The following is a 27,365-nucleotide window of genomic DNA, read 5'->3' on the forward strand; positions in this document are numbered from 1 at the left end:
GTATGGAAGGCTGGGTAGGGAAGGCGCGCTCAGTGTGGGCTCGCTGTCCAGCGCAAGGCCACGGGACAGGAGTAGGAATGGTGAAGCTGCCACGCCTTCGCTGCCCTCATACCCATGCAGACGCACCTGCCCCTGGGGGCCTGCTGAGTAAGTTTGCCAGGCATTCAGTTTTTGACTTGGCTGTGAGAAGTCTCGTGGGTGGTGCAGCACAGACCCGGGGCTAAGGCAGGCTCCCTACCTGCCCTAGCTCCGCACAGCTCCAAGAGGCAGCTGCAAGCTCCTTGTGGCCCCTAGGCACAGGGGCGGCCAGGGAGGCTCCACAGGCTGCTTCATCCCTTAGTGCTGGCTCCGCAGCTCTCATCGGCCTGGAACCACGAGGGCAGTGCGTGGAGCCTCTCATGTGCCATGGGGCTGCACGGCAGGGACCTGGTGGCTGCTTCCTTGGAGCCATGGTAAGCGCCACCGGAACCCTGCACCCACACCCAAACCCCAACCCCCTGTGCCACCCCGGAGTCCCCTCCTGCACCCAAACTCTCTCCTGGAGCCCGCACCCCCCCCAACACCCTGCCCCAGCCCTGAGCCCCCTCCTGTACCCCAAAGCCCTCATCCCCGGCCCCACCCCAGAGCCCACACCCCCTCCCGCACCTCAAACCCCTCATCCCCACCCAGAACCCTCACCTAAAGCCACTGCCACAGCCTGGAGTCCCCTCCTTCACCCAAAAGCCCTCATCCCCCCCCAGAACCCTCACCTAACCCCCCACCCCAGCCCGGAGCCCCCTCCTTCACCCAAAAGCCCTCATCCCCAGCCCCACACCCCCTCCCACACCTCAAACCCCTCATCCCCACCCAGAGCCCTCACCTAACCCCCCGCCTCAGCTTGGAGCCCCCTCCTTCACCCAAAAGCCCTCATCCCCAGCCTCACACCCCCTCCCGCACCTCAAACCCCTCATCCCCACCCAGAACCCTCACCTAAACCCACTGCCACAGCCTGGAGTCCCCTCCTTCACCCAAAAGCCCTCACCCCCCCCCCACCCCTCACCTAACCCCCCGCCGCAGCCCAGAGCCCCCTCCTTCACCCAAAAGCCCTCATCCCCCCCCACCCCTCATCCCCCCCACAGAACCCTCACCTAACCCCCCGCCGCAGCCCGGAGCCCCCTCCTTCACCCAAAAGCCCTCATCCCCCCCCCAGAACCCTCACCTAACCCCCCGCCGCAGCCCGGAGCCCCCTCCTTCACCCAAAAGCCCTCATCCCCCCCCCAGAACCCTCACCTAACCCCCCGCCGCAGCCCGGAGCCCCCTCCTTCACCCAAAAGCCCTCATCCCCAGCCCCACACCTCAAACCCCTCATCCCCACCCAGAGCCCTCACCTAACCCCCTACCCCAGCCCGGAGCCCCCTCCTTCACCCAAAAAGCCCTCATCCTCAGCCCCGCACCCCCTCCCGCACCTCAAACCCCTCATCCCCAGCCCCTTCACCCCCCCTCCGAGCGTGGTGGAGAGCGAGCAGCCGAGGGCGGTGGATGGAGCGAGTGGGGACCGGGCCTTCGCGAAGGGGTGGGTCGGGGGTGCTCGGTTTTGTGGGATAAGAAGAAAGTTGGCAACCCTCTTGCCGAGCCGCCATGGCCCCACAGCGGCACGGGGAGGTGTGCACACATGCCCCACGGCAGCGATGGCTGCAGGCCGGCCCTGGTGCATAGCCCTTCCGCCCCCAGGGCCCGCACAGCTAGGACTATATTTCCCTCAATCCCGGGGGCACCCCTCCAGCCTCGAATCGAGGCCGCGAGTTCGCGGAAGGATCTCTACTGCGAGGCTCCAGCAATCCGGCGCGCAGAAGGCGGGCGAATGCGTGCGCATGTCCCTACCGATGCCGAGAACGCAGCCAATAGGAAGGGGCGTTCGCTACTTTGGCGGTGGGACTGGGAGGAGTCAAGCGCCGTTAGGTAGGGAGGAGGCAGCACGTCACAGCAGCTCTCGCGAGAGGTGCAGACGCGAGCGCCGAGGGGACGCGACGGCCGGTCGCTGCCCTCGTCGGCGCGGTTGGGACCCGCCCGCTTCCGGCTGTACTCCAGTCAGAGCGAAGCTGGTGAGCGACGCCTTGCTCGTTTCCATGGCGGCTGCCGTGGCCCCAATCGGCTGCCAGAATGAGGCTTGATTGACGCGGGCATTGCCCTATCGCTAGTGGCGTTTCAGGGGGAGGTCCAGGCTAGTAGCCCTGTGAGCCCGGGGGTGGGACGGAAGGAGGCAGCCAGCCTCGCCAGGGGGTAAGAGGCCCTCCCGGCCAGGGCTGAGGCTGCCTTGGGGTGAGGGGGGCGCTGGGCGAGCAGGGGGTGTTGATCGGGGCTCCCGCTTCCTGGCCTGCACCCACCCCCCGCTGGGTCCCGCGGGGCGGCCTGGTGCCCTGGTGCGGGCGGCCCTGGGGGGGGCTAGCAACATCCCCACGCGGGCCCGGGTCCCTGTGGAGCAGCCTGGGCCCGGAACGGCGGCAGCAGGGCCGCGGTGGGCTCCCGGTCACGGGCGGTCGGGGCTGGCTGTGTTACCGGGCCCTCTGCCCTGGGAGTGCCTGTGGGGAAGGCCTGTGGCCTGTGCTGTGCAGGCGGGCAGACTCGATCATGGCAGGGGCGGGCTGTAGACCCCAGCCCACAGCACGCTGCTTTGGTGTCTGTCACAGCTGACTTAGACCTGGCCTCTGGGGGCTCTTGCATGTGTCAAGCTGCGGGGTTCTTGTAACGCTCCCCTCCTCTCCCCTTCCCCGCTCCCCAGTGGCGTGTAAGGAATTAGCTAGCGCCCCTACTCTTTGATGGATGGCTTCTGAATTGCTGACAGGGAGGCTAGCTCGTTCACCTGCACATCTACCACTGTGATATATGCCATCATGTGCCAGCAATGCCCCTCTGCCATGCACATTGGTCAAACTGGACAGTCTCTACCTAAAAGAATAAATGGACACAAATCAGATGTCAAGAATTATAACATTAAACAACCCGTTGGAGAACACTTCAATCTCTCTGGTCACTCGATTACAGACCTAAAAGTGGCAATTCCTCAACAAAAGAACTGCAAAAACAGAGACTGCTGAATTGGAATTAATTTGCAAACTGGATACAATTAATTTAGGCTTGAATAGAGACTGGGAGTGGATGGGTCATTACACAAAAGTAAAACTATTTCCCTATGTTTATTCCACCCCTCCCCCGCACTGTTTCTCAGACGTTCTTGTCAACTGCTGGAAATGGCCCACCTTGATTATCACTACAAAAGGTTTTCTCCCACCCCCTACCCCTCCTGCTGATAATAGCTCATCTTAAATGATCACTCTCCTTACAGTGTGTATGGTAACACCCATTGTTTCATGTTCTCTATGTATATAAATCTCCCCACTGTATTTTCCACTGAATGCATCCGATGAAGTGAGCTGTAGCTCACGAAAGCTTATGCTCAAATAAATTAGTTAGTCTCTAAGGTGCCACAAGTACTCCTTTTAGCTGTAGGGATGGGGTCCTGCTCTTTTAGAGCAAGAGCATGCGAGTTGTGTCCCCACTGTGTCTGGATTCCAAGCGGCCACAGAAGGTTGCCACACAGTGACAGCTGCCAGGTTCCTGGGTGACTGTGAATTTGTTAAGACTTTCAAAATAAGCAGTTAAAGGAAACACTTGCACAGGGCTGGCCTACAACATTTTGGCACCTGAGACGGAGGGCTCGAATGACGCCCCCCTGCCACCTTGCTTGGGCCAAAACTTTGAAAGGTCTTAACTCTGCCTTCTTCCTGTTCTTCTCTGTTGGATGCTCTGCTACCTACCCCAATAAAGGACAACTAAGAACTTAAAATGCCTTGTGCAAAAAATTTTAAGTAACACTTAACTTTTCTTGTCTGCATACTAAACACTAAAAAGAAAAGGAGTACTTGTGGCACTTTAGAGACTAACCAATTTATTTGAGCATAAGCTTTCATGAGCTTCATAAGCATCCGATGAAGTGAGCTGTAGCTCACGAAAGCTTATGCTCAAATAAATTGGTTAGTCTCTAAAGTGCCACAAGTACTCCTTTTCTTTTTGCGAATACAGACTAACACGGCTGTTACTCTGAAACCTATACTAAACACTGGCATTTTTATCTGTTTGAATACTCAAAGTGGTGCTTTCTGTGCCTTCTTGGCTGCAAAGATTTGAACTGCTTCCTGCTGAAGGTCCACAGTCTGGGCCAGCTCATGCTCTATTGAGATGTTTGCAAGGCCGACCATTGTGGAGTGTAGGTGTGTTTTTATTAACTTCAGCTTGGAGAAGCTGCGTTCTCCACTGGCAACTGTTACAGGAAGTGTTAGAAGTATGCACAGAGCAACAAAAGCATTTGGAAAGAGGGTTGGTCATCTTATTTGTGAACATTCCAGAACAGCCTTTGGAGTTGATCCTGCTGAAATGTATCTTGAAAGGGCTTTCAGTTCATCACCTAAATCACTTGCATCAATATTGTACATGTCATCATGTGTCAACACTGTCTCTAGTGCCTTGCATCGCTGGTGTAGATCTTCTTCAGGTATAGTGAGGAGTTTTGGAATATCATACAACATCCCAAATACACTCCTGTGTTGCTTGAGCTGTATGAAACATTCTTCAACTGACTGTATTGCACAATCTAGCACCTGGTTAAAGAATTCAACTTTGAATTGTTGTTTGGGGTCTCTTATGGGATTATCCCGTGCCTCGTAATCAAAATGTCATTGTCTTCGGTGACTCTTGTATTCTTGAATGGGTGGGAAAATAGCTTCAGCGTGAAGTTCCTCTGCCAACTTCTGTGCACTCTTCAGAACGTTTTTAAATCCCTCATCTGACTGGTAAGACTGTAGGTATGACTTTGCTTTGTCCAGTTGTTCCATTGCACCACATATATAGAGGTCAACACCTTGGAGTCTCTTGCTTACAACATTTATTTCAAAGAGTATGTCATGCCAGAACACTAAGCCACACAGAAATTGGAAGTTATATATGTTTCTGGTGATTCCATTTCCCTCTGACATTGTTCTCCCATGAACAGTTCCTGTCATAGCATTACCCTCCATAATGGCGACTATGGCACCATCTATCTTTCCAATTTGGTGTTTATTAGGCTTTATCGCCTCCACTCGACTTTCCCATCGTGTGGCACTCAGTGGTTTCTTTGTCAGAGAGGATGTTCTCCGATGTTGCTTCAAAATTGGCCATCGATGAGTTGATGCAGAGAAAAATGCTTTGAATGACATTAAAAAATTCAGCAGCCTCACTAGAAGCTGATGCTGTATCACTGACCACCAAGTTCAATGAATGAGAACTGCCTGGGACAAAAAAAAGCTTGAGGGTTTAACTCTCGGATCCATGTCTGCACTCCTCTGTTCTTTCCTCTCATGTTGGCACCATTATTGTAGCCCTGACCTCTCATGTCAGCTGTCACAGTTCCCGTATCTTCCAGCTTTTTAAGAAGCACATTTGTCATACCAGCTCCTGTAGTATCATCAATGTCAATACATTCTAGAAAATGCTCTCTGACAGTCACCATTGCAGGGACATTTTCCCTAGGTTCTGTTGTTGTTACAAAACGCACCAGTAAAGTCATTTGTTCTGTATGGCCGATGTCAGGCGTGCAGTCCAGAATAACAGAGTAATATCTTGCTGACTTCAGATCTGCCACAATCTTCTGTTTGACTTTTCTTGCCTGTAACTGTATGATCTCATTTTGAATTGTTTTTCTAAGGTAGTGGTGTGTGTACATTTCTTGGATGGTGACTTTTCTTAGATGCTCCTGGAGTAAAGCATCAAACTCAGCCATCAGCGCCACAATTTTAAGGAAGTTTCCATTGTTTGGCACGTACAGCTGATCTGAAGTGCTACGCTGTGGTAGGTTTTGGGTAGCAAGCATTCTCACCATGGCAATGAGCCCTTTCAAAACATTTTGCCAGTAAAGAGGCTCTGATGCAATCTTCTCTTGATGCTGATTGTCTGTGGTGGCTTTTAACCTTAGTCTCATCTCAAGCTCTTTCCACCTATGGAATGCTCTCTGGTGATTTGCTGCCGTCTCATGGCATGCCAGATTTCTAGCCAGATTTTTCCAGTCCTTTGTTCCTGTAGAACCCAATGTGACTAGAAGAGTTTGCAACAAAAACAGTATGCAGCATTCTGGGTTTTGGAGCACATAAGCCATGGCCTCTGCACTTTGTCACCATTGGGGATTTCACGCCAGTAATGTGTTGGATGGAAACTTCTATTTTCATTGTCTTTGGGGAACATGAAGTTTTTCACTTGCTGTGGCCCATGCAGTACAAGGAAGTCCCTCAGGCTACTGCTCAAGTGGGTCCACAGTTCTGGATCATCTAGACTTAAGGAACTAAACTCAGCAACAGCTGTTTCTTGCTCCTCCACGAAACTCTTCTCTGATCTACACTTTTCTTCAGGAATGTGCATGGTTACATCCATTTGAAATGGAGATATGGATGCTGCAGTAGCTGCCAGGTCACCTGCACTCTGACTAACTGGAAGATCAGGCATCTCCTCACCACTCACATCCTCACTGGGGCCAGAAGGCTCACCGTGAACATTTGTGTCTATGTATCTCAGGAGAGCTCCTTCCTGCTTAGATAGAAAAGCTTCCTTTGCTTTCTTTCTTTTTTTGAATGCCGCCCCCGAGGGGCGTTTTCTTCTTTCCCTCATGACTGCTGTTCTGTGCCAGCTATCGTGGTTCTCAACACTCAATTGAAGGGTGTGACAGGTTGGATCACAGAAACCCCCTTGGGACTGCCACCTGATGTGCCAAGATTACTTCTGTCCCTGCTTTGCTGCCCTGTCACTTCGGACTTCGGTTTGAGCCAGACCTGCTAGCCTGCTGCAAACCCAGATCCAGGTCTGAACCACGTCCCCTAACAGCGATAGGCTTAACTGAAAGCAGCTTGCAGACATGTTCCTGTCTTTAACAATCAGATGCCCAACTCCCAATGGGTTCCAAACCATAAATAAATCTGTTTTACCCTGTATAAAGCTTATACAGGGTAAACGCATAAATTGTTCGCCCTCTAAAACACTGACTGAGAGATATGCACATCTGTTCCCCCCCCGGTATTAATACATACTCTGGGTTGGTTAATAAGTAAAAAGTGATTTTTATTAAACACAGAAAGTAGGATTTAAGTGGTTCCAAGTAGTAATAGACAGAACAAAGTGAATTACCGAGCAAAATAAAATAAAACATGCAAGTCTATGTCTAGTACGGTAATAAAACAGAATACAGATAAAAGCCTCACCAGTTCCAGTAAGCTTTCTTTTACAGACTAATCTCCTTCTAGTCTGGGTCCAGCAATCACTCACACGTTGTGTGGTTACTGTCATTTGTTCCAGTTTCTTTCAGGTATCTTTGGCGGTGGAGAGGCTCTCTCTTTAGCCAGCTGAAGACAAAATGGAGTTTTGGAGTCACCTGGGCAAGTCACATGTCCATGCATGACTGAGTTCCTTACCAGCCAAGGCATATTCCTGGGAAAGCCCAGCTGTGGATTGGCATCTCCAAGTTCATTGTTGGTTATACAAATAAGCAGGCTGGTCGCAGGGCCTGAGTGAGGGAAGATATCAGCGTTTTAAGGGCCTAACTGGCTCCTACTACTTCAGTTGACTGCCTGTTCTCCTCAAGTGGGTTCGGGAAGCCACACAGGAAGCTCCCTGAGAAGCTGGTGTTAATCAGTCCAGGCTCCTGGGGGTGCTAGAGAGGTACACAAGAGGCTCCTCCTCCTCTCTCTCCCTGCGGTTCCTGCTGCTTTCTGTTGTTTCCTCTCACCTTTTCTCCTGCCTGCCTGCTATGTGTCTTGTGCCCTCCTTCCTCCAGCACAGCACTCCACCATCTCTGTGCATCTAGAGCAGAGAGAATACATATGCACCAGCAGCAGACACAATTTTCTACACTCTGGGCCGCCCCACAGTCTGGCACCTGAGGCGGCCTCAGTTCGCCTCATGGCAAGGCCAGCCCTGACCTTGCAGGTCATACGGTGTCTTGGATAAACATACACAATGTGATAGTTTACCTGTGCCAAAAAACAACTGAAAAACTGCCTTTTTTTTTTTTTTTTAGACATCCTTAACAACAGGTGAGTTGTTTTGAAACCTACCAAAAACTTCTAGCTTATACCCTGAACTAATATTAAACAAACAAACAAAACCAAAAAAATCCCCACCACCTTTCCTTTGGATAGTTATAATGGGAGTGAACCTACTGTTCAAAATGAAACCCTAGTTTTAACCTTAATTATGGAGCTTGTGCATAGTGGCCCTGTTCAGGTTAATTCTTAATGATCTGCTACTCAAAAACAACAGTTTTTTTTCCTAGGATCCCATCTATTCATGTTATGGTTTTGCAGGGCACTGGAAACAGCAGTCAGGAGCCACTTTGCAATTAAGGCACTTCTATAAACATAATTACTAGATAATCCTGACAGACCTGCACAGCAGGGACTAGAACTGTGGTCCTTCACCTGTCAAAACACATGCCTTCAGCTAAAATAAAACCTCAGTCACATTGTTGAAGTACAGATGGACCCTTGGACGTGATTCTCCACTGTCTTGAACCTTGCATAGTCATGTATACATGTACGTAGTATGTGTAAAATATTACCAGATCAGAATAATCATATATTATGACCACTTTGCACAGGAATAAATGACTACCCAAGGTCCAAGACAGTTCTTTCCAAGCTTTGGCCAGTAATGACAGGGCACACAGTGCTATCGCCCTGATCCTGCAAATACTTCAGGTATGTACTTTTTTCATGTAAGTATTGCATGGTTAAATTTAAGCACGAGTGTAAATCATTGCAGCCTTAGGACACGTAACTCATTCCAATTAGATAAAACAATAATTAATAGCTTAGTCTTCAATTAAACCTTCTGCACATGTTTTCAAGAGATTTAACTGTGGAAAGGGGTAAAATATGTCACTGTTAAATGATGAGCAGCCACCTGGTAGTTTGTTAGCACAATTCTGTTTGTTTAAAAGAAGATTTAAAACGTACAGTTTTAAAATTGTTGGACCATTTGTCTAAATCTAGTGTGACTTCCCTGAAGTCAGTAGAGTTGCACCTCTGCAAAACTGGAATAACTGACAGTACAATCTGGTTTACTATTTCTGTGTTTAGGATTCCCCCTCCTGCCCTACCCTACAAAGAATTCAACTTAAGTTATACAATAAATTAATATGGCTCTTCCTTGTAGGGAGTGAGGTGGACAACACGACACATCAAATGTTTCCTACTTCATCTCCTGGCAGATCAGGTCACTGCATGGCTGTTGGGCACTGTGTTCTGGGGAGACAAAGTTTCCTGTGAGCATCCTGCATGTGATGGCAAGGTGGTGTCTGGCCCGGACTGTTACTGTGGTGTCCCTCACTGTAAATCTGTCTGCTGTTGCTGTCAGGTACCCTAGCTGCCGACTCCTCCACCCACTACTCCATCCATTCAGAGAGCTGGCCTACAGGTATTTAAATTATAACACAGCAGTGACATAACCCTGCTACTTCCCATAAACAATAAAGCTAGGTTGATGTCTAAGGCCTTGATCCTGCAAATACGTATGTGCATGCTTAACTTTACATGAGTAGTCCCACAGAAGTGTCTCATGGGACTATTTGTGTAAAGTTATGTCTGTTTTGGCATGATCAGGGCTTATTTAGCCCTGTTATTTACTTATTTACCCCGTTACACTTTCGATGGAGTGGCAGGGTATTTCAGATATTAAAATCAAAATTCTGCCATCAGATCTGCTGAACTTGGAGTTGCAAATATGTGAGTTGCACATGCATATTCAATGAGTGAATTTGGCCCTTAGTATGGTACATAGTTCTGGTAAAATCCCGAAAAGCAGCAGATGATTTTAAGTAAGTTTGTCGCAAGTAGTTACCATTGGAGACAAGTTACTCACTTGCATATGTTTACAGTTTTGGGCCTATTATATAATTTTACTGAAAGTCATGACAGTCTTGATGTATTAATTTTTCATTCTTGTAGAGAGGAATTAATTTTACCAAATTATAGGAAGTATAGCTAGGAAAAGAGATCTCAGATGGAAAGGTTGTGGGTCTAGTTGAGGAATGGGGCAATATTATCGCCTATTTATTCATTTGGATTTGTACGCTTTTTTGTAAATAAAATAAAAAGAAGCAACATGACAATTCCTGATGTGTGTATTCATAATACTTATGTAACACTATAATGTAATTCCAATGATCTGAACTATGCTGTATTTTTGGAATGTCACCACTTCTTTACTCAAAAGAAATTTTGGTCATATAATGAGTTGTTATAATCTGTTGAAGAATTATGCTGCAATTTTGCTCAGATCATCCAGTTTTTTTGAGTTTCTTTGGTTTTAGTAAAAGTGCGTTGTTTGGCTAGGGCTGAAAAGGTATTCAATATTCAGAGCCTGTGAGTAGATAGATCAGAGGAAGAAATTTCTCTGGTTTACTCAACTACAGCTTAATCACTGGGCAGATGGAACTGACTGTATATTTGTAAGCTTAATATGTTACTACGACTTTAACAATTTTAACACCATGTCTTTTTTTCTCTCTTTACAATTTGGAATTCTAAAACTTGGAATTAAATAACTTCATTAATATATTTTCAGGAGTGTAACACTTACTCTTTTTCCCCCCTCAATAGCTCAGTTCCAGTACATTGGTTCCATTTTTACCCTGTCAGCATGTTGAGCTGTTACAATCCAAATGAAAATGTCCACAACAAAGCTCACACCTCCCCATATCCAGGGTCAAAGGTTGAGCGCAGCAAAGTACCTACTGATAAAGTGAGCTGGCTAGTTGAGTGGGAGGATTACAGACCTGTGGAATACACTGCAGCCTCTGTCTTGGCTGGACCTACGTGGGCAGATCCGCAGATCAGGTGAGCAGTGTCGGACCAAAAGAAATTGAGGGTTCTTCTAGATGAATGTGGTTCTGCTACCCAGTGTAGAGAAAGGAAGGAATTTGTTTTAAATACAGCTGATAGAGAGAAGTTTGATCTACTTCTGCTTTAAATATCTTTCCTAAAATTACATGTGCACCTGGTACTTGTGAAAGTGACGGACTTAATAATCCTGGCTAGAGTACTGTATAATTTGGATAGGCTCTGTGAACTGTCCAAACATCTTCTACTGCACTGCACCTGTGACTATGGAATAGGTAGTAATTTTCTTCTAGAATGAATGGGTGTACCAGGCACAGCCAGATATTCAAATGAAGCTAGTTCTGTAACACATGCACATTTCTATGGCAGTGAAAGGGGTTAGTAACATGAGGAGGGAGCTTCCTTTCTATATGGGATAAAGATGAGTAAAATCTCAGTCTTGCTACACTGTCCTTTCAGTTGTTATCGACATCAGGGCTAGAATACTGCTGCAGCAGCTATATAGAGGCAGAGAAAGTGTTTCATAATATGTACATTTCCGTTTGTTTGTATTTGTATATGAAATGCAAACAGACAGTAATAATACAATGTTAGAATTCTAGAATTGACCACTTGGATTCAAGAAATTCAGAAGTTAAGGTTGAGTGCCCAGCTTTAACTCTGCTTGCTTGTACATATGAATATCAATCCTGTCTAATATTGTAATCATACACTGTTTATTAAAGAATGCAATCTACATATTCTGCAACACTAGATATGTATGTGTCTAAGAGATCTTGTGATGCTGTATTTAAACTGTATGCAAACACGTGCACAAAAGGGGAGAAATAAAGTTAGTTAGTGCTTCAATCTTAATTTTCATGTTTCCTGACTTTGCGTTAATATTTGATTACATTTATTATTATAGTATTATTTGCACAGCATCTAATACCAAGGACTCTTGTAAGACTTAGGGTAGAAATGACTATACTGTGCTAGTGCAAAGTAACCATAGCACAGGGTATATTCTCCCTCTAAATGTTCATAATTCTTAAAAGTGCTGATCCAGATGTTGTGTGTCAGTGTAATCTTCCAAGCAAGCCAGGTTTGAAGAAAACTGGGTCAATGGTTGTAAAGTTATGAATATTTGATGAAAAAACCTTTTGAAATATGCACATTCTATATGTCTGTGTGTGCATGCCCCTGTATAGACTCGTGGCGTGATTTTCAAAGGCACTGATGGGAATTAAATGCAAACTCCGAAAGTCAGTGATTTAATTGGAAAAGTGTTTAGTGTGTATTTTTCATATGCTCATAATTTTGATAAATCACAGCCAATCAAAGGTCTCCTCGGGGATTGTATCTATGTCAAGTTTCAAAGCTTGGCTATTTTGTCCTGTAGACCTGGCTCCAAAAAAATTGGTTAAAAATTTATAAAATGGGAAAAATAAATGTTTGCCAAATTCAAAAGTGGACAAAGGGATTTTGTTCAAACTTTAAAACAAACACACACTTTGGGCCAGAATCAGTCATGGAAAGTATCATCCCAAAAGGTGGATATTTTAGAAACTTAAAATGTCAAATCCATATATCACCTGTTAGAAGTATTGAGAGATTCTGCAGTTTGCAAATACTGACACTTTAATGGGGGCAGGGGAAAAGCTTAGAAAAATAGGGCTGCAATTCAGTTTTAGACATTTTGGTGAACCAAGTGCCAGCCCTGAGATTTTTGGTGTTTCAGATCCTTTGGATGGCATTACAGCTTCTATAAATAACAGCTGTTGGTTATTTAGTAACTTACTCTATACTATTCTTCCCTGAAACAGTGCCAAAAACTTTTCTCCCAGATTCAATGAGAAGGATGGACAAGTGGAGAGGAGGAGTCTGAGTGGCTTGTATGAGGTTGAAAATGGGAGGCCCAGGTAGGTATTTTTACTCCTTAATCTTCTGTGTCAATGTTGTGACACTGCACCACATATTGTCATAGTAATATTATTATGGTATGATTATGACATAATTATGGTGCATTTTGTACAAGATAAGTCATGTGAGATGTCATTGAAAAAGTTATGATTTGCTGAATGTGGTTAACTGTTTGTATGCATGTATCATTTTTGTAGCTGAAGTTATGAATATTGACTCTGTATATGTATTTCAAATGTAGTTACACCTGTGTAGTGCCCATTAGACAAGATGCTTTCAGTCTAGATGGCTGGTTGGGAAGAGCCTATTCAGGGCAATGAGCCATTAGGGAAAACAATAGGTCTTAGGAGAAGCTTATCTCCCACTTGGTGAGCCTTTCTGAGAACACTCCAGACAGCCTGTAAGTAATGGCTGCTATGACTCTACAAGGACATGTGACCCAAGCCACATGATTCTGGATTCCATCTTGAGATATCAATATTACAAAGACTGAACTGGGGAAAGTGCTGGATCCAGGCAAAAGGAATTTCAATCTGTATATGAAAGACCTGGGGATTCCAAGCCATCAGGCAAATGCAGCTTGTCCCTTAAGAATCTGAAGCCTGCTTGTATCATCAGCTAGGGTGAGAATTTGCTAATTCATGTCCTGTCTTTCTAGTATCTTAGACTTAGTTTGTGTTTTTGTTTATTTATTAGGTAATCTGCTTTGATCTGTTTGCTATTACTTAAAATCTATCTTCAATTAATAAACTTGCTTTTGCTTTATCTAAACCGGTGAGTTGGAGTGAAGTGCGTGGGAAATTGTAGCTCAAGGGACAAAGGCTGTTGCATATTCCTCTCCACATTGAGGGGACAGGGGGGTGAACTCTATGAGCTTACACTGTACAGTTTCCTGTGCAGCTCAAGACGATATAATTTTGGGTTTATACTCCAGAGGGGGTGCGTGCCTGGGGAGCTGAGAGTTACCTTGGCTGTAGCCTTTCTATTGTTTCGTGCAGTGGCTAGGCAGAGAGCTTGCATGTAACTGCAACTGGATGTGTCCCTAGGGTGTATGCTGGTGGAAGTGTAGGACTGGGGGCATGTCTGCAGCTTGTCAGAACAGTGCAATGTGAGAGGGGGCCCAGGCTGGTGGGTCAGAGGGCTCAGTGTACCCCAGTTCCTGGTGGCACCCTGAGGGGAACTCCTCACAAATGTCATTTGAGAAGGTGTGTTTTTAATGTCTTTTGTATCTAATTTAGCATGTGTTACATACTAGACCAGAAGAGCACATTATCTGTGCTGACTTCACTGGTGCAAAGTCCCACACCAGAAAGTTTGCTTAGAAGAGAACTGTAAAGGAGCAATGAAGTGGTGGGCCTGTAGCTAACCCAGCTCCCAAGATTGGAGGATGGGTTGGATGTAGATCTACATGTGTGGGAGAATGTGCTGTAGGATGTGTTGCATCAGTGCATTCCTGCTTTAGCTTCTGCTGGCAGAACTTCTAAGGAAACACCACCTCCTTCCCTGAGGTGTAACTCTCTCAGACTGGATGCAGCAGTTCTCATTGACACAGGAAGGTACAGTTTGTACCTCTCTGCAGCAGAGGTGAATCTAGCACATTATATTTAAACTGTTTATTCTCTATAGGTAAGTGTTTATAATCTCCATTCTTGTGTTCCACACATCAGAGATGAGATTGGAAAGCTGACTAGCAAGCTGAGGGCAAGATTGTGACCTTCCCCTACCTGCTAGTATACAGTGTCTCCTTACTCTTCTCGATGAACTACCCACATAGCCAGCCCATGTGTGAGGCTAGAGAAGACTGTGAAGGGCTGCTACTCCCCCCAGCAAAATGAGGTTGGGACCTTGACCCCCATACCCTGGCATGTAGAACTGCTCTTGCAAACCAGTCACAATTCCTTCCTAGACTGCTCCTGGGATGGTGCAGCTACGTGTTCCGTCCTCTTTACCCTTTACCTTGGAGTAGGAACAATTTAGACCCTTCAGGAGAGTTGTAGTCGTGATCTGGAGGTGAGACTAGTTTAGTTCTTTGACATCATTTCATTTTTTCCTGTGTTTGGTTACTGTATTTAGATTCCAAGGTAAAAGAACAAACCAAAGAATGTCCCTCCAAAGTTCCAGGATCCCTTGCCATATTTTAAAATACAGCATTATAGGAGTTTACAAAACAAAGTGTTGTGGTTTAACTTTTATATTTTATTGTCAAATTTAGGAAATGTAATGGAGCTTGATCTCACTAAAATGTTTAATAATATTTTCTGTCCATACCTTGAGAGAGAGAGAGAGAGGCTGAGGTATATGTCGACACTAAGAACTTGACCAAATGTACATTGTTATCCTCCTCTTTCCTTCTTCTGTAGTTCCTTATTATTTGAATGAAGCTGACTTCCCAGAATATTTGTACATATGGGTGTTAGGGTTCCCTCCCTGCTCTGAACTCTAGGGGTACAGATGTGGGGACCTGCATGAAAGGCTCCCATAGCTTATCTCTACCAGCTTAGGTTAAAACTTCCTCAAGGCACAAATACTTCCTTGTCCTTGGAACGGTACTGCTGCCACCCTCAAGTGAGTTAGACAAAGATTTAGGAAAAGGACCTCTTGGAGTTCCTGTTTCCCCAAAATATCCCCCCAAGCCCCTTCACCCCCTTTCCTGGGGAGGCTTGAGAGTAAACAAGGTGAGCACAGACCAGTCCCTTGGGTCTTTAAGACACTAAAAACCAATCAGGTTCTTAAAAGCAGAACTTTATTATAAAGAAAAAGTAAAAGAAGCACCTCTGTAAAATCAGGATGGAAGGTAATTTTACAGGGTAATCAGATTCAAAACACAGAGGATTCCCCTGTAGGCAAAACTTTAAAGTTACAAAAAAAGAAAAACACAAAAAAAACCAGGAATAAACCTCCCTGTTAGCCTAGGGAAAATTTACAAGCTAAAACGAAAGATAATCTAACACATTTCCTTCCTATTACTTACAGTTTGTAATCTTAGATGCTCAGTTCAGGTATGGCTTTCGGAGATGTACTTTCCCTGCCCTGGTTCCTTGCTGGCCCGGAGAGAACACAAAGAAGCACAAAACAAAAACCTTCCCCCACAGATTTGAAAGTATCTTCTCCCCTTATTGGTCCTTTCGACCAGTTTATCTGAGCTTCTTAATCCTTTACAGGTAAAGGAGGGATTTTATGCTACTCTTAGCTGTATGTTTGTGACAATGGGGGATTTCATATGTACCACCTTCTCTTTCAGAAATCCATCAGGCAGGACGGGACTGGTGGGTCGAGGATTATTAGGGCGCTGGGGACCAAACCATGCTGCAGATCCTATTATAACTAGGTAAGGGAGACAGGATCAGAGGATGATAGGCCAGCAGAATGGAAAAATGTAGAACTTGCATTCATGTGTACATGTCAGGTACCTGTATATGAAAAACTATGATTATATTTTGATAGGTAACATCCATGTAATAGATATATTTATGTGCAGTTAGTTTAATGAAATATTAGGCAAATGCTTTATTTTCATTTTTGGAGAGGTGAATGGGAAGTAATCAGGACAGACCATTACTTTAACTGGGGAAGTGGATTTAAAAAAAAAAAATAGGAATAACGCAGCTGATAAACCACTGTAGGAAAGTATACACAAGATGACGTGGTAAAAACATCTGAAAGCACAGTGGTGTTGCAGAATACCTTGCATGATTCTCATCATAATGTGCCAATGGGCGTTTCCAATGCTCTGTGTAAAATTACTAGTTATCCTTTTTAAAAGATTGTAGGTTTGAAATTCACAACTGGTAATAACTGAAATTCAGCACGGCACATCATGAGATGTGTATCTCCATTGCACTGTTTGAGATGCTGTCTGGTTTTAATGCCTTATCTGAGGAGATCCTCTCTGCTGTTCAGGTCAAAACACATAGCAGTTTTATGATATTATTGCATTAAAATTCAATATATATATAAACATTGCATACAAAAACACATTAAAATAAAAATTGTTAGGTGGCAAAGTCAAGCACTCAAAAATTAGATGTCAGAATTAAGGTGATTGTGCAACCTTAATTTGGCCCCCATGGGCATATACATTGTGATACAGTCTTTAATAACATGATCATATACCATTTTTTTCCATCGCACCATTGCCTAATCCAATTTACAGGATGAGTAGTGCTCAGGAAGTGAGGCAACAGATCAGTATTTCTTTTTATGATCATGGTTCAGTGTAGGCCCTGTAGCTTATTTATTGCATTCCATCCAAACCCTGCTCTAAGTACAAATTTATTACTTTCTTCATAGGCTTTTTAGGCTGCTCATCACCACAGTATAACCCTAATATCTGAAAAGGAGTACTTGTGGCACCTTAGAGACTGACCAATTTATTTGAGCATAAGCTTTCGTGAGCTACAGCATCCGATGAAGTGAGCTGTAGCTCACGAAAGCTTATGCTCAAATAAATTGGTTAGTCTCTAAGGGGCCACAAGTACTCCTTTTCTTTTTGCGGATACAGACTAACACGGCTGCTACTCTGAAACCTAATATCTGAATACTTCAGAAACATTAAACTCCCCATGGAGATAAGAGAGCATTTTTATCCCCATTTCACAGATGAGGAAACTAAAGCAAGGACATAGAGACTTATCAGGGCACACAGTGAATCAGTGGAAGAGCCAGGATAAGAACTCCCAGATAAGCAGTAGCTAATTCCCAAGCCCTTTACTCATTCCTCCAGACCATGCTTTCTTGATGCCAGAGTGTCCGAGCAAACACAATTCATGTTGACTTTAGTAGCAATTGCGAGCGCTCAGCACTCTTATCTCAGGTATTTAAAAGTGGGCACGTAGAAAATAAGGAATCCACAATTTGTGTGAAAAGTTTTAAGTGACTTGCCCAGCATCACCTAGGAACTCTGGCAAAGGCAGGGATTTAATCCAGTTCTCTCAGGGCAGCTTTCAGCTGCCTTATTACAAGATGATGATATCTGTTTTACAGTCCTGCCTCATTCACCACACCATACCTTCCAACCTCAAGAGCAAATACTGCAGGGGCAGAAACAGTCTCATTCACTTGATGACCTTGCTTAATTCCAAAGAATGGAAAATAATTTTCCTCGTTTGTCATTCCCTGCAGGTGGAAGAGAGATAGCAGTGGCAATAAAATAATTCACCCAATCTCTGGCAAGAACATTTTACAGTTTGTAGCAATCAAGAGGAAAGACTGTGGGGAATGGGCCATCCCAGGGGTAAGAACCAAAGCACCAAGCAGACATGACAATTATTGTCTAGTAAGGCTATGAAAATGTAATTGGTATTGATTTGACAGCTAGTGTGCATATCCTCTGAATGACTTCCCCTTGTGAGGCATATGAGGGCACTTTAGAAAGCATCAAGGAGAACTAAAATATTGTTTTATCAAAAAGCCATTAAACTGTTTTCTTTTTATTGTCATGGTACAAGACAGTATTTGCATCTAACTAGGACTATTCTTTCCAGCTTCATTTATTTACAGATTTCACGCTTCTTTTATTATTGTTGATTACTATTGGTGTTCATAACTCTTCACAAATCCGTTATACCTCCTTGAATGATTTACAGTCTAACACAGACCAATAGAACATACTGAATAAAGAGCAGATGGAATAAGGAGAGCAGACAGGGTCAAAGAGATATCAGCAATGGGTGTTTTTGTTTTTGTTTAGGGTATGGTAGATCCAGGAGAGAAGATCAGTGCCACACTGAAACGAGAATTTAGTGAGGAGGCCTTAAACTCCTTACAGAAATCCAGAGCAGAGAAGGAAGAGATGGAGAAGCAAATGAACAGACTCTTCAACCAGGAACATTTTGTGGTAAACCTTTTCTTCTTCTATGGTAACCTTGTATCTTATTAAAAAACATACTCAAACATCAATAGAATTTATAGGGGACTAAAGAAAAACTGTAGCAGAATGGTTTCATCCATGACGCCACTGTGCTGTACTGTGGGAGTGGATTCTACTTGTGTCCTTCCTCGCTTGGAAATATCCCTACAACTGAGGATTTCTGAACTTTAATATGTGGTTTCCTAGCAGGGAACTGTGCTTTGGTATCAGCCAGTTGCACGTTTGGGTGTAGAATCGTAACATGAGAGAGAATTAGATAGAGCCCTGTTTATCTACACTCTGGAAAAGGCATAGTCTGGAAAAGTTCAATTACATCCTCATTTTATGTATCATTTTCTTAGAGAGACTGATGTATTGTTTTGATGGCCAAGTAGAGTTACTGGAGGTACGAGCCCCTATGAATCTTCTGGCTACAGCTTCCTTAAATCCTTGTCTATTGTGGGTGATTACAGTGCACTTACACCGCATTCTGTGCCAGTCCCTTAATGGAAAGTGCATGTCAATAAATTGTGTAAGGGTCATCATTACTGATGCTCCTCCGTTTTGCAGTAAAGGCTGCTTTGCATTGCTTGGCACCTCAAGGCTGTGGAATGGAGTTGGGGAATTGATAGGAAAGAGAGCTTTGGACAGTGATGCATTTGTTATGCCTCACCAACTACTAATCTCTCAATAGATAAATATCGCTCTAGACGTGGAAGAAAGCCCAGGATCATGGATTATTTTCCTCAGGAGACATTACATGATTATAAAACTTCAATAATGGAGAGGGACCACACAAGAAACCATTCAGTTCAAAGGACAGCTGTCAAAGCAGCTATCGAAAAAGAACTGAGAGTATTAACTGGAACTGGTTGTAATGTCTAGAATAATTTTAAATCTTTTTCCCCCTCTTCTTTGCAAATTTTCTGTGGCATTTTGAATTTCAGTGAAAAATGGTTCAGAGCTTTCAGGAAAATTTCATTCAGGTTTCTCAGATTTTTAAATGTTTTCACCAGTTCTGTTAACTTTTGTGCCTCACCAATGGATAGATGCAGACTGCCGCAATCATAGCGAGTCTGTGAAACTTGTTTAGAATGCCATTCTACTGAGTATTCCAATCTTTATCCTGTGGATTAATTCCCTTTCTGCGAACAATAATTAATGTGTCTGAGCTCAGTGGGTTCTAGTGATTAAATGATTAATACCATTTATTATTGTGGTAGCATGTAGAAGCCCCACACTATGCTAGGCACTGTACAAATGCAGAACAAAAAGACAACCCCTGCCCCAGGGCGCTTACAATCGAAGCATAAGACAAGAGACACTGTGGATACAGACCCGGGGGGGGGGGGGGCATAAGGAAACAATGAGAAAATATTGGTCAGCATGATAGGCAGTGGTCTAAGCACACCAGTTGCTTAACTGTCAAGATTTTTTGTCTGCATTATGGGAAAGGAGTGTTTTTTAAAGAGGGATTTGAAGTAAGACAATGAAGTGATTTGTAAATGTTATAAGGAGCTCCTCCCATGTGTGAGGGGCAGCATGGGAAAAAGCACAAAAATGGTTGTCTTCAAACTTAACAGGAAAAGCTTTTGAATGTGCTGACTCGTTTGGGGGAGCAGATCATGTACTCTTCCAGAACATTGCAAACTAGTACAATTTACAGTCATTCCTTAACCAACGGTGAGGCCTTTTAAGATTCTGTGTCATCTCCTGTAATGTTGTGCCCTCAGCTTAGATTGTCTGTTTTCTTCTTAGGTGTATAAGGGATATGTGGATGATCCTCGTAATACAGATAATGCCTGGATAGAGACAGAAGCTGTGAACTACCATGACGAACCTGGTGGGTATCCACATTTTTACCTTTTTAGCAGTTGCTCCCCTAAATATGCTGTTACAAACTAGGGGGAAGATGACAGAAAGGTGGTACAGGGCCTGAGATGCACGTAACTCATCAAGTGTGAAAATTAGGTGTTAATCTATGGAACAAAAGTCATTGGGTGAGTTTTTTCCCCAGAGATGTTCACCCATGGCACACAGTAATCTTTTTCTCCAGCTCAGCCGGTTCCAATAAATATTCCTAAAGGTTAGTTGGCTAAATTATGTTAAGAAAAATAGGTGGTTTGGGAGGATATCTATTTCAATTGAACATATTGGAAGAATCGTGAAAATGTAACTTAATTTTTAAGATTTTATATATATTTAGTATAAATTATTGGCTAGAGACCAGACATTTAACTAAGCCTTGTTCTTGCTACAGTGTCTCTTTAAATTTGGTTTACTCTTCTGTCCCATCATGAAACTTGGGAGGAGGGATTTAATTTTTCAGAACTGTTCCAGTAACTAGCCAATGCAAAGGACTTGTTGCTTGTTTAGAGGCATTGTTTTTGGTGAAGACCTGTAAAGACAGCCAATTATTGTTGTTTTCACTCTTCATTATAGTGTGGGATTAGGCCATTGGTATTTTCAGGTACCCTGCTGAAATAGTAGTATCAGAATCTGGTTTACATCTTGGAGAATGGCATGCGGGATGGAAAGTTTCCAACCATTAGCTATATAAAGGGTATAAAACATTGCAGCAATAGGGGCAGAGAAGAGCAGAGATCAGTTTAACCTAAAACTTACTTTAGCAGGAAGACAGTGCATGTAATCACATTCATTTTACTAGCTAGCCATGGCACTTGTGAAACTGCAAAAATGGTGACACAAGGGTTAAGGCTACCTATTCCGTCTCCAGCTCGACAGTATAATGTCAGTTATGCATGTAAGTATGAGAGAGGTAATTGTAACACAGAGGAAGAATGTGCTTAATGTCCTAGCTGCTGTTTAAAAACCGGAATGGCATTTTCATGGCAGTAGTTGGAGTGAAACTGGCATGAACAGGCCTCCTGCAGCTGAGAGTAATGGAGCATGCAGGATAGTGAGAGGGCAGGAAAGAAGATAAAATACTGTCTTAAATCTTTTGTTTGGCAATCAGGTGAGACAATGGATAACTTGCTTCTGGAAGCAGGAGATGATGCTGGGAAAGTGAAATGGGTTGACATCAGTGAGAAACTCAAGCTATATGCAAATCATGGCAACTTCATCAAACTTGTAGCTGAGAAATGGGGAGCACACTGGAATGAAGACCTTGTTCCTGGCTGCCATAAGTGATGCTACTGGAAACTGATGCAAGTATAAAAAGGAAAAGAACATGTTACTTTATTTAGAGAGGCCATCTTTTGTATCTTCAGTTTTGTTAGTGTTCAGTACTGGGTATAAATTGGTACATTAATTGCCTTTTGGTCTGAAACTAGTGTTATACATGGTACATAATGGTAAATACATCAGACATGAAGGGCAAAAAGCATATAGAAGCGCTCCAGTTAAATAGCTGGAATATTCTATGACTGCAGTTAGGCATGGCCTAAACCAAAGCATCTATAAGACTTTTCTCTTCCCAGAACTCTAGAATCCAAACTGGGATGAACTCAGACTAAAAACAGACTTTGCTATCACGTTCTCCATTGCCTTCTCCTTAGTGATTTCCATTCAGCTCTTAACAACTGCAGACAGACATGGCAGTGCCGAGATTCTAAATTGTCTTGATTTTTATACTAATTTGTTGGCTTGGAATTTAGCTTTGTGTGCGTTTGCTGATATCTGTCAGGAAGAGAAACTTTTCAGGTAGGCATGAGGTTCAGTGTGATGAGCTAAGTGATGATTTAATAAATGTGATATGAAAGTTATATAATAAACCAAAAACTAAATGAATTCACTTTCGCTTTAGGAAACCACTGGCAAAAAAATAAAAAATCTTGTCTGAGAAGTGAGTACTCCTGATGTTGAGTATCATGAGTATTTTGGTAGACTGAATTGTTGTGTTAATCACTCATGAACAAATCCAATAATGAATTTGAGTTGTGAGGAACCTCTAATACAAGGTTGCCCAAATATTGTGACACAAAGGGTCAAACTGCTAATTTGCCAGGAAGCCAAGGGTATGATCCAGTATGCATGTATTTTATTCCAAGACACATTTATAAGTGCACATAACCAGAATATTTGCTTGTACTTGTGCCTTCCTTGATAAGAGACACACAGGTTTGGTTGAACTTGCCAGCAACTTAAGAACCTGTAGCTGATCTGATCTGCTTGTATTTTTCTGCTGTTAAAGCAAGAAAATGGCTTTCTGGGCTATATATTAGGACTATGTGGGCTGAATTTTACTCTTGGGCTACTCTTCAGGCAACTTTGCTCTGATGTCATCTCATCCTTCCCCTGGCACCATGCTAGAGCTGATCTTTGTTTTCTTTTTTAGATCTTCTGTAGAACATCCCTGATTGATGTGTATCGTGCCTGGCTAATTGAATATCTCTAATAATGCTAACCCTGATAATGCTGCATTTGGTTGCTGACAATCCCTCAATGTTGCAGTACTCTCAGAGATAGCCTGATGACTCCAACATTGGGGGGCGAAATTACATCAAAAATGTCTGCTGGCAAGTGCTAAGATTCAGCTCTAGAAAGGACTTTGAATGTGGTCCGCTGATTGGACGCACAACTACACTCAACCATAAGCATCATAACGGAGACGTTTTGACCAGCTCAGTACCACGGGTTCCCCGTGTTACGCAGCATCACTCCTCCACACATCCATTGTGAGGATGCTCTAGTCCGAATGGTTGAGAAGATCAGGGCAAACCTGAGCCTACCACCATACACAGACATCTTTGACCACCCAACAGTATGTTTGTTGTCAAAGCCCCTATTGTGGGCCCATTTGTCCTGTCGAGATTTCTCTGTGATGTCGATGTGGTTTGAGCAATGGTCTGCAGCTGATGTCGGAAACCATTCTCTTATAACTGACCCAGTCATGTGTGGACCCAGCCGTGATTTGCCCACACTGCTCATGTGTCCTTCTGAACCAATTTCAAATGGGCCAGGGTAAATATGCAGCCAACCCTCACATCTGGGGCCAACAAAAGGATTCCATGTGCAGCTGTGGCCAAAAACAGACAATGACACGCATCGCTGGCGACTGCCCTGTGACCAGATTTGATGGTAGTCTGAGGGACTGAACTTTGCTGCTGCCGTAAATTGACTTGGCAAACTCCACTTTTAATAAGAATACCCTGCATCCCTCCCCCCCTTACTTGTGTGTTCCGATGTTTAGCTGTTCATATGTATGATGTTCTGCCAGTGTTTAGCTTGAGTTGTCCTTGCTTTTGCTTAAGTTCATCTTATTTCTGTCCACTTACTCTAGTAATTGTCTGCAACACATGAAGGGTTGGTATGTCTCCTCCCACTCTCCTTTATATTTAATAAGTTGAGCTCTTTACCTTTCCTTACAGACCTTGCTTCTAAGTATGTTATCCTTCAGGTATGCTTTACGCTCTCTGCCTTCAAATTCTAAAATAATGTGACACCCAAAAGTGAATTCAGCATTTTTTGGCTGTTGTGCTGAATAGTTAGAATAACTTTTTTTTTTTTGCTTGTTTTACAGGAGGTGCACCTCTTTAATATAGCACTTGTCTTTTCTGTGACTGTCTGCTACATAATTGCAAATAAGCTCTTCAAAACCAAACAATGCTGAAACTTCAAACTGTATCAAAGTGTAACTGCTGCCAGCACAATGTGTATTATCAGAGTTGTTGACAGTGTTTGGTGGTTGAAGCTTTTGTGCGGATTTCTTGCTTCTCCCCACAAATCAAATGGGCAGGATGATATTGTCAACATGAATAGAAAATTCCGTTGCATACTATATTCTTTTGCAGTTCGTTACTCTCTCAGCATCACTGATAATATCTGAGAGTGATATGTCAAACATGTTCACCTCAAGAGGGCTGTTGAGGAAAGTCAGATAATGAGTTAAGGCTCATTTTTCAATGCTCTCCTATCAGGAATCAGGGCCTGGAGCCGAGCCAGGCTCTGGGCAACCTAATGAGCACAGCCTGTAGTAGGCCGGCTGATTGGCTCCACTGTCTTATTAGTGGGAAGAGTCTGCTCAAAGCATTTGAAGACTTGGTTGCAATAGCTCCTGTGCCTGCTGGTTCCTAGCCTTGGTCTTACCTTGTTTCAGTCCTGGTGTTGCCATGGACCCAGCCTTGCTATGAGATCATTGTGGGCTCCTTCATAGGAAAATGAGTAAGTGTTATTAAAGGCAACTGAGTTTCTCCAAATCCATGGAACACCTACATGCTTTACAATTACCTGCTATTTGAGTGTCTCCCAAAGATTCTTCACCTTTAACTTCACACAAACAATTTAAGCTGCTATTTCTTAAGTTTCCCAATGTCTCCTAATATGACTGGTCTTTTGAAAGCCGTTTACTTAATGGTCACTCTTCAACACTAGGGCAAAATTCTGCCAGTTGCAAGTGTGGTTATCCAGTCCTCACTGTGCTACAAAAACATATGGAAGGGATGGGTAGTTATATGCTGTAAAAAGTTTAAAGAGCTGATAGTATAATTCAGTGTTCATTAGCAGTTATTCTCATCCCTCAGTTGTCATTGGTTGTAAGGGAATGGGAGCCACAGGAAAGAAAGCACATGAGGAGTATTTAGGAATGCAGTTAATTTGTGACACTTGTAGAGGTTTGTGAAGTTTGCCCACCTGTTCATTCCAGTCCGCAAAATGGCTAATTGAATAGTTGCCATCTAAAATATGAGGAGAAATAATATATATCCCTTACCAACTCTATTACTTACAAATTTTTAAGCGCTGCTCTAAGTTTGATTTTTTGTTTTTGCTTCTGCTGCTACACTGGACTAATATTTCGGAATAGGGTCCCATTATCTGTGATACCTTCACAACTAAGAATGGACCTTCATGTTGATCGACTGATTTGAAAGACTATTCAGTACTTTACACTTTTTTTTTTTTTTTTACCATTCCCAAGATAGGGAATGTGGATTATTTTTTTTTTTAATTGGCAGTGAAGAAGAAATAGTGGTACATTTGTTGCAAGAGTAGGAAATGAGAAAAAGGCTCTTGTGGGAAGTAGCTTTGGGAAAGTGTAAAACTAATCTAGCCAAATTATGTCTACTTGTGGCTATAGTGTAACAGAAAAGGGAGGACTTAAAACTAAAAACCTAACTTACATGCCATCTATATGCTTGTTGGATAAACTTTGCAATCAGAAATTTTTATACAACTGTGCATATGTTTCTGGAAGTGTTAAGACTCAAAAGAAATAGTTCTTACTGAATATTGCAAAAGTTTAGATCTGTATATTGAAGAAACATTAATTGTTCTGGTCCATGAATGCTGTTTTTATTAAAATTTCATAGTCACATTGTCATTGAATTTATGTTTAATCAAGCATCACTGAGTTAAAATCAGATTAAATATAGGAATGTTTTATGCAGCTTTTTCATTCTGTGTTGTATGTGAAAGATTTAAATTTCCAGGAGGGGGAGGGGACAGAGGAAAGACTAATACTAGGGGTTTTGTGTACAAACAGTTTTCTGATTTGTTCTTATTGATAGTCTCTTCATGTATCATTTAAATTTCATTACAGAAACAGAAAAACTAATGTGTTTCAATTATTAATATATAGGCAAAAAGCTAGTAGTCTCATTTTTCCTGTATTTAAGAGCAGTCCGTAGATAGAGATTTATTTTAGTGTCTTCTCCCACTTTCTCCACCACCCTCTAATTCATTTGCATAAAGTTGTTCTAACTATAGAAGTTGTGCCGCTATAGTTAAAGAAACCTATTTTCAGGGTGTTACAAATCCTGTACTATAAACATTCAAATACATTTTTGTGTTTGAGGTTAAAATCTGATGGGGCCACACTTTTCACTTCTATACAGGGAGGAGATCTGGAGAATAAGAAAGAAGTACTGTTTCTACTGAAGTTTCTCTGTGGTTACCACATGGTTTTTGGACTCTACAGGTCAGGAGGAGCAGTAGATGTGACTGAGAGAATGGCTACTATCCAGTGCTTTATCCCACTATAATTACTGGAGACTGACAGCATTATTTAAGCATGTGGTACATCTCATTATGTTATTTCCTTGTACAATCCTAAATAATTTCTCCCTCCATGGTATGTACATCCTTCAAAGATTGGTGTCCTGTGTCTCTGCACATTCTTTGTTCCCTTACCTCCACACTTTATATAATTAGCTCTTTTAGTATTTCATCATAATCTTGCTCTTTATTTTCATCTGAACTTCTCTACTGTACTTGTAGTAAATAATTCTGTATGGGAGGGGAGATGGATTTTATTTCCTGTGGAAAGTAGTCATGCCACAATTATGTTAATAGAAAATCAAGGATAATAAGGAAGTGAAAATGTTTTGATTTAAAAAACAAAAATGAGGAAGGTACAAATTGTGTCTGTCATTTAAGCTTTCAAATAAAAATTGCTTATAAATAGACCTAGGTGTACATTTCTTATTGAGTAGGTGTAAGTTTGGCTCATCTTTAAGAGCAGTCCTTTAAACAGACTGTTAGAAAATGTTCAGTCAATGCTCAGTCTTTAATAAAGTATAAAGTGTGGAACATATGGTTTGGATGAGTGGAATCATCTGCTGTTAAGGGGTTAGACAAAGAACACAGATGAATGTTAGAGGCATGTATAGGTGTACTGTATCTCCAGAATTTTCAGTGCACCAGTAACATTAAAGGTGTGAGAGAGAATACAAATTCAAACAAAACAAGCAAAAAAACCCCTTGATGACTTAGAAGTAGATAAGTTGCATGGAGGACATCATTAAATTCCCAGTGTCATC

General features: G+C 43.0%; 1 protein-coding gene across 16 annotated transcripts; it reads left to right on the forward strand.

Annotated features, from left to right (window-relative positions):
- NUDT9 (nudix hydrolase 9) lies at positions 1 to 26,990 on the forward strand. Of its 16 annotated transcripts, none has more exons than XM_084626654.1 (12): positions 2 to 147; positions 7,354 to 7,716; positions 8,654 to 8,753; positions 9,266 to 9,471; positions 10,656 to 10,892; positions 12,701 to 12,796; positions 16,039 to 16,125; positions 17,919 to 18,030; positions 18,487 to 18,633; positions 20,404 to 20,488; positions 21,623 to 21,819; positions 26,446 to 26,985. In XM_084626654.1, exons 4-11 carry the CDS (start codon positions 9,338 to 9,340, stop codon positions 21,796 to 21,798), a joined length of 1,074 nt encoding a protein of 357 aa, XP_084482780.1. In that variant the 5' UTR covers positions 2 to 147; positions 7,354 to 7,716; positions 8,654 to 8,753; positions 9,266 to 9,337; the 3' UTR covers positions 21,799 to 21,819; positions 26,446 to 26,985. The 16 variants fall into 16 exon arrangements, with proteins under 16 accessions (XP_084482773.1, XP_084482780.1, XP_084482782.1 ...); XM_084626652.1 differs by lacking the exon at positions 2 to 147 and adding an exon at positions 181 to 452; XM_084626644.1 differs by lacking the exon at positions 2 to 147 and adding an exon at positions 2,177 to 2,259 and having other exon boundaries at positions 9,211 to 9,471.
- The last annotated feature ends 375 nt before the right edge of the window (positions 26,991 to 27,365 follow it).

The sequence above is a fragment of the Lepidochelys olivacea genome, assembly GCF_965140295.1.
Source record: "Lepidochelys olivacea isolate rLepOli2 genome assembly, chromosome: 4".
NCBI classification, from domain to species: Eukaryota; Metazoa; Chordata; order Testudines; family Cheloniidae; genus Lepidochelys; species Lepidochelys olivacea.

Coding starts and splice junctions, on each gene's coding strand:
- NUDT9 (XM_084626649.1), top strand. CDS start 399: ATGTGCCATGGGGCTGCACGGCAGGGACCTGGTGGCTGCTTCCTTGGA. Junction 9,472..10,655: donor TTCAGAGAGCTGGCCTACAG/GTATTTAAATTA, acceptor CCCCCTCAATAG/CTCAGTTCCAGTACATTGGT. Junction 20,489..21,622: donor GAACTACCATGACGAACCTG/GTGGGTATCCAC, acceptor TTTGGCAATCAG/GTGAGACAATGGATAACTTG.